The sequence below is a fragment of the Centroberyx gerrardi genome, chromosome 11 (genome assembly GCF_048128805.1).
Source record: "Centroberyx gerrardi isolate f3 chromosome 11, fCenGer3.hap1.cur.20231027, whole genome shotgun sequence".
Lineage (NCBI taxonomy): Eukaryota > Metazoa > Chordata > Actinopteri > Beryciformes > Berycidae > Centroberyx > Centroberyx gerrardi.
In genome coordinates, this window is record NC_136007.1 from 25,093,827 (window position 1) to 25,106,427 (window position 12,601).

Here is a 12,601-nt window from a genome sequence, read left to right on the forward strand (position 1 = left end):
CTGAACACAACTTGAGTCGAGGGAAGAGAGGACAGAGGGGCTACGTCAGCTGGGCCATGTGTGGTCTCACCCAATAATTATACCAAATGGGTCTAACTGCAGAGAGTATGAAAGAAATCACAGTTTGTTAATTTTCCAGTGTTAGACGTACAAAGAATTTGTCCTGGTAGATTTGAGCCTGAAAGGTCAAACCTAAATAGTAAAACGAAGATCAAAAATCAATCAATCCAAAAAAAAAAAAAAAAAAATATAATGAATACACATATGGTTAGATTTACTTATGCATAACATGTGAAGGGGAAATCATTTAACAAATACAGCCTTTTCCTTTCCAATAGTAGCCTCAACAAATATCTTTAACATATCAGCAGCAACCACTAATTACACCAAAAGGAATTTTCAAACCACTGAGCAGCATATGGATGAAACTCCTCCAAAACCACTTTTGGTTATATTCAATTAAGAAACCAGAGGTAGGCTATTCTAAAAAGTAATGTCATTTTCAAATTTCAGTAATGAGCAACTGAATGCCTTTCATAGACTGGTAATTTGTAATCAGACCAAATTAGACTATATTTTCTGAGCACAATGGCAATAATACATGGTATGGGGTTGCTGTGTTGTTGATGTTGTGTCTGCTATACAGTAATAACTGGTTGTTCAGATGCTAAACATCTATACATTTAAAATGTTCAGATACTTCTTCTGCTTATAACTGGTTCCTTCTAAACTCCATTTCAAAAATGTTCCCATATCACTGGCAATATGACTCTATGGTGAAAAAAGTGAAGATTGTTCTTAAATTATTACAATATGTGAAATGGCAGTGGATACAATGTGTCGCCATATATATATGGGGACTGAGCAATATTTTCCGCACTTTTCTGACTTTTTCTGTAAGACCTGGAAATTACCCAACTACTTTTCCATACTTTTTCAGACCTTGGAGACGCCTTCAAAGACCTCCTAAAAGTCTAGGACTAGATTATATGCATCACATTGTTTATTCACAAAGAAACAAATAGGCTACATCTAATTGCTACATTCAATTTAGAAAACGGGATATCCATGATACGGGAATCTTTCAGTGAATAAAGAGGCCGGCAGAGAGAGAGAAAGACAGGCGTCCCCTCACTCAGAAAATGTACAGCCTAAGGACTATCGAGTAGAAATGTAAACTCCAAATGCCTTTTCTTACCTTTGCTCCATAACGTGGGACTTGCTTTAGCCTATATGACAGGATTTTAACACGTCCGAAGTAAACTTAACGAGCCATCGTTTTCCTTTCGCTACGCGTAAAGCTGGGCAATACAGCGGCGAAACTTCACCTGAACGTCGCAAAAGCGGCGAGGTTTTTTCAATTTTTAACCCAAATAGAAGGATAAGAAAAGTTTAAAGTTTACACACACCGAGCACGGGAGCGCCGCAAACTTTCCTCTTTGCCCTGTCAGCTAATATCCAAACCTCTTCTTCTCCGAATCAGTTTACAACCCGACAGATGCTGCCTTCAAGTACACTCGGAAATTTGAGTATTACCAGGTGATCGCACTTGAACGACCAATAACGTGGCAAGTGCTACAGGGAAAGTGCAAATGTTATATGAAACCTAAGTTGTCAAGATGTGACGTTTAGGGAGCGAGTATGGAGCCGTGTCAACAGTTGATGGTAAAAGTGATGTAACAACTTTTATAGATAGATAGATTAACACATCAATGCCTGATGCTCATTCCCCCCTCTTCATTCTGTCACTGCAGCTTAAAGTAGTTTTGTGCTGCTTCGTTTCTAAAATAAAACAGCTACCCCCTACTTTTTGCTGTATTCAAGTGCTCCTCTTAAGCTCCTATTTAATAAGTTCAATTTATAAGTTCAGAGGCTGTAAATACAACTTGTCACACATTCAAGTGCTTTTGGTCAGAAATGAAAGCAAAATGGACCCTGTTACAAAGGCAGCTTTTTGATTGCTGTTGTTTTATTTTAGAAATCAAGTGGAGAAGAGCTACTCAAGTCTTTCATGTTCTTTGCCTCCTGAACATCACATCTCTGCAACTTTGATATTACAGAAAATTCCGAGTGTCCCAGTCGTATTTAACGCTTTGCTGGTTCGTTCATGTGCGTAATCGTGATATTTCCGACAGCACATGAAGGCAGCATAAGAGTCCAGTAGGCGAAGAGCCATCTGCATGCTGGTGGTTCTCCACAGTGGAAAATACTGCCTTTACACTGTATTCACAGCCCGCTCTTAACCACCAGCACCCCCGCTTTTACTCTCTAATGGTTCAGTCCAAATTCACTTGTTAGTGAGTTTTAACCAGAAGAGTCCAGTAAGACTGAATGAAACACACCTCATATTCACACTGCAGTTACACTGAGGCTGTTAACAGCATTGTGGTTGAGTAATTATGCATATTAAGCCCATTTGAAACTCTTTACTATGATGTTTATATGCAGTTTGGTATCAGTCTTTGATGGTGGCCACTCAGAGTAGATGGCAGCAGGGTGCTGCTAGAATATCTGGCCCACCTGACGAGATGTGACACCTCGCCCCCAGCCCAATGCATCTAGAAGCTCAGATCAGACTAAATGACTGGTCTTGAGTAAATGCTTGCCTTGCGGTTGGAAAGGTGTGCACACTGGGCCACACATGAAGACGAGGATCACACTGCCCAATTTGGTCAGTCAAAAAAAATGTTCCCATCTGTCCAGAACAGTTCACTGAAAATACTTTTATAAAATAAGTGTTTCTATCGTTTCTTGCTCCATGGTTCAGAAGCTAGTTTGCATTTACATTACAAAAGCATTTTGAAGTTACATAATTGCAAGGATAACATTGATGAAGACTTTTATACGAGACTTCTTTTGCATAATTTGTAGTTGCATACTTATGTGGATTGGCCAGGCACATTGCCATTACATTCACCATTTTATATGAGGTTTATTCTTTCAAACAAAATTATATAACAACTTACCAAGACTAGAGCAAGAGGAGCTGTGAATCTCTACTGATATAAAATTTCTATGTGAGTGGAAGTAGTTGTTAAAGTGATTCCTCTTTCTGTTCATTGTCTTTTATTTCCCCCTTGAGCTGAACTTCCATTGGCTGTTGCCAGGATCGCTGTCAGATTTCAGTCTTTGGTGAGTCCTGGACCACTCAACACTACACAAGTCCACCCAGACTGAGGCTGACTAAATCAAACATATTTGAAAAAAATCTTGTCAGGGTCCAACTACTCTGGAGTCGTCACGAGGGCCAAAGTCTCAAACCTTTCACACTACAGGATAATTCTGACTGGCCGTTGGACCCGAGTGCCCCTGGTCCTCCCAGCTCAGACTCACCCAGACAGTCAGAATGGTCCAGTTAGGCTTACAATGGGTGTAAAAATCATCTAGCGTGACATATCCTTAACTTGGGACAGTATCACCTCTCCCCTCTGCAGGGCCCCCTCCAGCTTGGGGCCCCCTGAAAGTACTTCCCCAATTCCCACACTAGCGAAGGCCCTGTATGGCGGTAAAAACACAGAGCACTCCCTAAGCAGACATGTTGAGTCAAAATAAAGTCAAACTAATTTGTTGTGGGTCCAGAATCATGGGACTGCAGTCAGACTCTTATGCTGCATGTGATCGCTTCAGCTCCAGTATTTAACAACACACAGTTGCAAAAAAGACTTCTTTGGGTTGATCCTCAAGTTCTCTGTCTTTTTTGTTTCCCGGTAAAAAAAAATTATGTTAAGTATTCTGTAAAGTATTAAAGTATATTCTGATAAAGTTTCAGCTTTGAGTTAATTCTAACAACTTCTTTTAATAATGCCTTTTTCATGTGTGTGTGGGATAAGCAGGTCTTTGCTAAGCCAGTTACTTGCTGTTGATGCTTGCCCAATTTACATTTATTGCTGCTATAACAGTGTATGTCATATTCTATAATTAATAATCCCTCTTTGCTCTCACAGAAACCAGAACTACTTCCTCCTATTTATGGAATAAATTGATCAACAAAGTCAAAGTGCAAGTCAAACAAAAGCCACTTCTGTGCAGCACTGGTCATAGCTCTATCACAAGTTCTATCTGTATAGTCCAGATATACTTCTTTAAGCAAGGCACGAGGTAAAATGTTAATTTCTGAAACTACAAAGTGAAATCTATTACCATCTTCTCCTTAAAGTGTTTGTGAGGTAATAGATGTAATAGATTGCGGGGGATTGATCAAACAGGGATAAGATTGGATTTTTCTCTCCTCCAATTCGTTTCTCCATATGCATTCTTTGCCTTTCACTTTCATTTGTAATATCCATTCGCTTTTCAGTACAATAAACACGGCAAGCATTCATTTGTTGGAACTCGCTCTACCTTTGAAATGAAATCACATGAATGCATTATTATCGATATTTCATAAAAAGCACTGGTGGAATAGTGGGAGGAAGTTGGGCTGCCACTGATACAGTAGAAACAGCAAAGGAGTAGGCGGAGGATGGCCACTACTGATACAGCAGTATGCCAGCAAGGCCCATGGGTGGCCTCTGGGGCAGGAATCCACTGAGGACCATTAGCAAAGTGACGAGCAAAATGCCAGTCGTCTCCCTGTGGTTGCAGCCATCGGGCCACAGACGCAGGAAATAGCCACATCTCAGCTAACTGGATGGAAGCTTTGTGTAACTTGATGTAGCACACAACTGCTGTTTTGCATTGATTTGAATCATTTATTTCACTCCTGGTAAGCGCAAAGGATGTGGAAATGTATTTTACAGCTGCATGCCAGTTTCAATGTATGGGAACAGAATGTCATGCTGTCTGGAATATAAACATGGCTATAAATTTGACTTTTTACCGGCTGGCTAAATGCCTGTAAGCTCTAAAGATTGCAATAACATATCTGACAAGTAAATTTGTTTTCGTAATGAGACCAATACGATGGTTCACAATAATGATCCGATGCAGCTTTGGTTATTGCCACTATGGATATTCATCGGCACACGATTACACAGAGGGCAGCAAAGGTGTAAACAGTCTGTTTTACACACTGACAGAGTTCACAACACAGTCGAAGTTGTTAATACATAAACAAAAGCAGCCTCCCCCTGCATCAAAGCAAACAAAGGTGTGGTCTCCCCTATTGCACTTTGGAGCAACACATTACGGGTCCCAGCGCCTCGCATATTTTCACAGCCCAGAGCCTGAGCACCAGGAAATGATCTGAGAACCGCGGGAACAGGAGGACAAATCGTACCCTGTCTCACACATTCTCTCTCCCCCCTTTTTCCCTTCCTCTCTCCTTCACATAACCAGCTGTCTTGGCTCATATATGCTCACAGCTGCCCAAATGACTGGTCCCCAGACATGACGAAGGCCTGCACTGCAGAGTGTGGGGGGGGGGGCGCTACATCTGGACCAGCAACTGGTAGGTCTAATAGGGCTGTCTGGAGAAGCAAGACTGCTGGCCATCACTCTGTGTCCACTGATAGTGTTGTGTGAATAAACTGTAGCTCAGAAACACGTCATTCTGAAATTAATATCAACAAAAGAGTTTACTTGAACTGCCGATGGATTAGACTCTATCCCCAGCTCATATTCCCTACAACACAAGACTACAAGTTTATAGGTCAAAGGATTCAAAACACTCCCAGATTCTGCGGCCTTCTTTTCAACTGGAGCTGTGCAGTGTATGAACAATTTCCTTCATTTCACTGTGTGAAATCGCAAAGGTAAGTGGTGGCCAGAGTGGATCTAGGCAGAGGACGCATATTTTTCCAATGTTGTGTGGCTCCCTGCAGGAATGTGGTCTTTCAGTCACCATGGTGAGGGAGACAGAGATTCTTACTGTTGCAGCACAAAGCTTAACGCTCAATGGATGGGTTTACAGGCCCCCTCATTGTAAAAGGATTAAATAAATCAAGGCCGGTCTAGACCTGGCTCCATGGCACCCCTGCCGTGGCCTTTCAGCTTCGACCAAACAGACACACACAAACACAGCTGGCCCTAGTCCAGACACAGGGCTACATTCAACAGCTTGGAGAACCGCTGTAGTAACCTTGTTCGCCCCTACAGTCATTTGCATACACCTTGAGGAGTGAAAACAGTAAGAGAGAAAGAATAGTGAACAAGACAGATATAACATTATTCTTTTTTTGTGCGTACACTGAAAAGGATTTGCCGTTTTCCTATTTTCACCCTCAGAAATTGATTTATTTGCCGTTTTTCTTTTACTGAAGACTTGCATACACTGGACTCAACATGAATTCTGACATACCTGAAATGCATGCAAAATACAGCAGCACATTGATTATAAGAAGAATCATGCGGAGTACAGAAGGAATCTAAAGGACAGGGACCAACTGAAAGGGAAAGGTGGACATGGTTTGTATCACACACTCCAAATCCTAGAAGTGAGTTATAATATAGTAATATATTGCAATTAAAGTTAAAGAAAAGTTGTCACAAGCTCTATACCAAGATATTCTATGTATAAGTAACTAAGATGTATTTGCTCTACTATTGGTGCACAACCAGATGTGGCTAAAAGCTTATTGGACTAACAACTGAGAGTGGAAATACTGTGGATAAGTGTATTAAAGGACAGAAAGTAGACAGTTTTTCAGTTTGTGAGGAAAGAGAAAGATCCTCGTCTTGCAATGCAACACCAAATGCACAAGAGTTTTCATGTGGTAGTGATGTAGACATGACTAAGCCCAGTATTAAAAACATATCAGTCAAAATCCCCGTGCTACATCCCAAATTTCAAGCTACTTGGCTAGTTTTAGTGTAGTTGTGTTAGAGTCAAATGATGTGAACTCATCGCTCAAGGGTGTGGAGTTAGCTTCTTGGTTAGGGGAGGCAGTGCGGCACACTTAAGGATCTTTTTTTTAACGTTGTCTACCTGAACTTAGGCTGTAGTGGTTTAGCGGGTCGGCCACCCATGCACTGTCCTGCTTTACACTCTCCATCTCCAAGTCTGCATGCAGCCCGATGGACAGATGGACCAACAGACAGATGGATGGATGGATGGATGGAGGCATGGGAGAATCAGCAGAGGGAGAGAAGCACTTAAAGTTAGAGAACATAACAACTGTGTACTTTGGGATTCTGAGGCAGGCAGCTTTGCATAGTTCCATACTTAGATGCAATACTAAGATGCTAAAGCAATAAACAGTGTTTTATCTCAAAGCGTACAGAGAAGTGTTCTGTAATGAAGCATACCTCATTGAATAAAATTTGCATTCATCAATGAAAGTTTTCATAGACAGGAAAACTTCAGCAGCACTTAAAATTAATTTGCTTAGAGTTATCAGTTCTTGAACTGGTATCATTAGTATCAGTAATAACTAAATCATATGCCAAAATTTGCAATCATCCAAACTCTGAAGAACAAAATGCCATGCAAATGCAAAGGTGTATATGCATGTGTGCGTCTGAGTGTGTGAGGAAGGCTCAGTGGGGAGGTGGATGAAGTGTGTATACCAACACGCACAGGGGGGGAAGAGACTCCAAGAAGCAGGCTGCAGACCAGAGCAGGGGGAGGCTGAGGCAGAGGAGGCGGAGTCACAGTCAAATGCAAAAGAACAAGACAAACTCTAATACTAGATTCCCTGTGCAGTGAGACAACAACAGTATTAAAAATGCATTGAGGCAGTGGAGAACAAGCAGTGCAGTTTTGACACAGAAACGGGCAGCTCAACCACCAAAACACAGTTATTTGTTCTGCCACTGAAAATGATTGAGGGTACAGTATTGGATCCTGAATCTACAGATTTGGGCCATGTTAATGTTACTGAATACAGGGTACCTGCAGGTTTCAGAAAGCCACAGCTAATATGAATATAGCGAATTAAAGTTCTAAAACTGGGATTTTAAGACAAAAGGCACCAGGAAATTAATTGTTATGGGACATTAAGTCTAATTGTGTTTCATAAAGCAAATACACAAATATACGAAAAATAACGCATGCTCTACTACTAACTCTGTTCTGTGTTAATAATATAGAGGGGACACAGTGCAAAGAAACCTCTCATTGAATGAAACAATAAGACCTCTAATCACTGTGTTTAAGACATTTTAATACTCTGTAAGGACTTTTTAAGCACCTGCAGATACCCTGGAATAAGACAAAAACAAAATCATGACTAACAAATAATCAGACATGCAAATGGTTGAGTCCAACATGGCAAAAAAACAACAGAAACAAGCATTGAAACATCGCCTAAAAGCGGGGGAGCGGGCAAGCAGATTAAGTCAAGCCTTGGACCGAGGAGTGTGCTTTGTGTGCACTGCAACAGTTAACTCTACACTGCAAGATGCAATTCTGATCACGACACCCAGTCTAATAGGCTGACACACTTTGGGCTGAAACTCCAATGGTACATCAGATAACATGGGTGTCCGGCAGCATCTGAAACCCTGTGACTATAATGATATCATCCCCCCATAATTGTGGATCTTGTGGGGCTGATTTTTTATTTTTTCGCTGCGTCATCACTTCTTCAGTTCCTGGATTCCCTGAGGCTTTTCCATGGTCGGGATCCGGCTCCGCTCGCCCACCCCAAAGCCAGCCGGATGGTTGTGACAGTGAGTCATATTGGTGGAATCAGTCTTTGGATTTGGAAGATGTGATGTGGATTCATACTGATCAAAAGGGCTTGGTCATTCTAGGCGTGACGCAAGCTGCTGTTTTCGCTGGCTGCCGCAGGACGTGATTCAAGGTGTGAGGAGGTGAGGGCAAAGTTCAAGCACAGCTCCAGTTTGTACTGCAGCTGCCGAATGTCGGAAGCATACTTTCTGATTCAAAGAGGGTTTATGCTATACTTGTGTCGTCGTTTGGCTACATTTGTCTTTGACACTCTCAGCAGTGTGCTAAAGGGCTTATCTGTTTGCTTTAATTGGCAATACATCAGCATACTTATTTGCTGTGGATTAGCATTTTGCTGAGTTATTACAACATGATTAGCTGGCTATTTAAGTGGATTATGTCTTGGAATTACAGGTTTCCTTTCACTGTAACTTGCTTATAAGTTGAATTCCCAGTGGGCAGTCTTTATACCACCATGATAACTGTACATTTGATTATAGGCGTAGGTTTGTGACCTTCACCTGGGGGTCTTGGACATAATCACAAGAATATATATTAGAATATATACTGTATATATATTGCATTTCACTCATTCAAAATCAGCTTGATTAACAGTGGAAGGATGAATATTCTCATTATACTAGAGATGTGATGCGATATAAAGCTCTTGTTGCTATTATACAAAAGCACTTCCCTGATGCAACAAGACTCTCAGACTGGCAACAATATTCACTGGCACTTAGTCATTATGACACACACACACACACACACACACACACACACACACTCACCTAGCCACATCATCCATCACAGACCTAACCTCTTCCTGAGAATACACGCATATCAGTCAGACATTAACTACCGTCGGTGATAACGTTCTTCCAACACACTTCTTGTAAGTGGTTTAAGAGGAGGCACAATACCTGGTTTTGGCACAGAGTTGGTCACGGACTGCGGCACTTTATCATTTATGAGCTCCACACACTCGCTGGGAAAGAAGCCAACCTGGATAGAGAATAGGAGGGAGAGGGGGAGGGCGGGGTAGGAGGAACGACAATCACCTTTAGATAATAAAAGCGAAGATTGGAACGGCTACACGTTATCCGCACACTTCATTCCCTCTTTGTGAGCTGTGGCCATGCTAAAATCCACATATCAGGGATTCTGCATATTATGACTGGCTCTGGAAGGCTCTTGTCTCCAGAATAGAAGCTATTGTATATGGACATACCCAGGGAAAAGACATGCGCCCAACCCAAAGTGGTGCACTTTGTGACATTGATGCCACTTGGCACAAAAGTTGTCACACTGGCAAGGAGGTCATATGACTTTGGTACTGTAAGCCCCGTGAAAGAGGTGGCATTTAGGGCTTGGCTCTTCAGATTCAGATCAGGAGGTTTATATGTGAGTTTGTGTCATTTTATCAGAGGCATTTCATCTCTTGAAATATTCATGATCGCTAATGAATAGCAATCACAAGTTTGTCACTGAAAGTATGTCAAAGCATATCATGCCCTTTTCTGTCTAAATTAACATCCTTTTCATCTTATGGTAAAATTGACTGATGGGGGAGCTGATGTCTTTGGTCAAGTGGCGTCACGACTAAACAGAGAACGCACATACAAGTATGAAAGGTGAAACCATACTGTGAAACCAAAAGCTCCACAGCAGGTTTCCCCAACATTCAAACATGCTCACATCTATCACCGTTTTCTGCTTCCCTCTCTCCTTCTGGTTTTCTCTTTCCTCATTCTCCTCCTCCATCCCCATTTCACTGGCAGCTGACTGGCATGCAGTGTGTGTAGCTCCTCCACTCTGCAGCAGACAGTCAGATGCTGCCCTATGGCAACTGGCACCAACACACACCACCTCTGGCAGCACTGACAGACTCACTGACTGCCCCCTAATGGAGAGAGCTGGCACCGCAGCTGCGTTTGTGAGTCACTGCACTCCAGCATTTGCTGGTCGTGATCACTTCTCCAGCGCTTGCCTTGGGTGGGAGCTTAAGTCTGCCTTGGGTGTGAATCTCAAAAGAGGAGATTTGATGTATCTAACAGTTGGGTTTCCTGGCTGCAGGCAGTGTAAGAGCGCACAGTCAACATGTATCAATGGAAAATAGCCCATTCATAAAATGCATTCAGAAAGAGCAGCTCTCTTAATCCAGAGTAGGCCAGCAGTCTCTCTATAACATAATGGAACTGATCATTAAATGCCTGAGCATCACTGCTGACTGCCGCCCTGCCAGCGGGCCTGAATGGGAGGACTTCTCCCTGTGGGCAGACAGCCAAAACACACAAGAGGAGAGGGCAATATGGAGTGAGGGTAGCGTGTTGCCTGTGAACCCGCAGCGGCCAGAACCCACCAGGGCCGCTGCAGAGGTCAGAGGAGGTTCAGCCAGGCTCGAGGCACAAAACCAGGCTTTGTTGTTGCACTCAAAAAGCTATTGATTGGAACTAATGGAATCCCCAGAGATGAGCGTTCGCTCTCAGATTCAAAATGCAAGTTGTTTGAATGAGGGACAATATTGACGGGATTTGATCAGACTTCATGGAATTTAAACATGGAGTGGTAATTATTTCCCCATTTGCTTCACACCAGTGTTCTAGTTATTTGGCTGGCTCTGGTCTACAAACAGGAACACATTTAGAGATACAACTCTGTTCATCTGTTATGTTGCTCTGCTAAACACTATTAATGTGCTTTTACTGTCATCCTTGACAACCATTTCAACATTACACATGTAAAATAGGCTCTTAATTTAATATCTTGCTTTATCATAGCTTCTGAGATGCTTTATAATCACATAAACAATGGGTTATAATAATTTGATTTAACATTTTTACACTCCAGTTCAAGGTAAAACAAGGGATAACGCAAGCAATTAAAATGTTAAATTAGACTACAGGATGTGGTAAGTTAAAACTAGTGAAATGTAACGAGATTAATGAATAGCATATGTTTCAATGTATTCTGTACTGGATTATATCAAAGACCATGTATGTATATGAATCAGTTCAGAGTTAATAGGGGGAGACACACCCCTACAATCTGCTCAACCGGTTTGGCTAACAAGAGGCTTTGTATCTTGCTTCGTCTTTGAGAGAACTGAGAGTATTTGAAATTTGCTTTACATGACACTATTCTGTCCTTGTCTGAACAATTTCTTAAGCAGAAATCTAAGAATCTTCTCTAAAAGTTTTACAGCAAGGGAGCGAGAGACAGAGAAAGAGAAAAAAATGTGTGTGTGTGTTTTAGCCCCCAGGCTGTGTGCTATTTTCTGAGCCACCCACCTGAAAGCCATGCTTGCCCCTCCACCATGTGGTGTCTTCTTTGGGGGGCATGTCAATCACCGACACGATGTCGCCAACCTGCAGGGAGGAATAAAGAGAGGAAAGAGAGAGGAGGAAGGTAAATATGTGTTCAACTGTCCATTTTTCTCTTCTGAATAGAGGAAATCAGTGATCGCTACAAATTTAGGCATTGTACAGCATGGTTTCCACTTGCAAAAGCAGATTTTCAATAACGATTCTTGAAGTGCTTCATCACTTGAGAAATCTTCCAAGCGAAAATACTTCCTACCCTCAGCCGAACATGTCTAAACACTGATCCATTCAGCTGCTGAGTTAGCTCACAGTGAACATTTTCATTGGAAATGACAGCTTTATTGCTCCTGCAATTCTTTTTCTTTCCCCATCTTTCTCACCATCTCTCAAATTCAATGTTATGAAATCTTAATGTAGCAAGGGATAACACATGAGGAAGTATCTGTTAAGGAATTTTAATGGAAAACGTGGATGTTGAATTTTAATGCAATACTCTTTCGAGAGAGAGAGAGAGAGAGAGAGAGAGAGAGAGAGAGAGAGAGAGAGAGAGAGAGAGAGAGAGAGAGAGAGAGAGAGAGTGTGTGTGTGTGTTGATGGTTGTCACCTCAAAGGACAGCTCGTCGGCTGCCTGGGCAATGTAGCGCTTGATGACGTGGGCGGCAGCAATGGCTGGCACGTTGATGGACGACTCCTCATGGACCAACAGATGATTCCCCTTATTGTCAAC

General features: G+C 42.0%; 1 protein-coding gene across 1 annotated transcript in view; it reads right to left on the reverse strand.

Annotated features, from left to right (window-relative positions):
- Positions 1 to 12,601, reverse strand: part of arhgap32b (Rho GTPase activating protein 32b) — a 104,522-nt gene that overhangs the window by 19,372 nt on the left and 72,549 nt on the right. Inside the window, exons 9-13 of the mRNA XM_071906168.2 lie at positions 12,479 to 12,601; positions 11,842 to 11,919; positions 9,475 to 9,556; positions 7,457 to 7,507; positions 6,866 to 6,940 (exon numbers count right to left, since the gene is read on the reverse strand). Coding sequence (XP_071762269.2) covers positions 6,866 to 6,940; positions 7,457 to 7,507; positions 9,475 to 9,556; positions 11,842 to 11,919; positions 12,479 to 12,601 — 409 coding nt within the window. The remainder of the gene's footprint in view (positions 1 to 6,865; positions 6,941 to 7,456; positions 7,508 to 9,474; positions 9,557 to 11,841; positions 11,920 to 12,478) is intronic.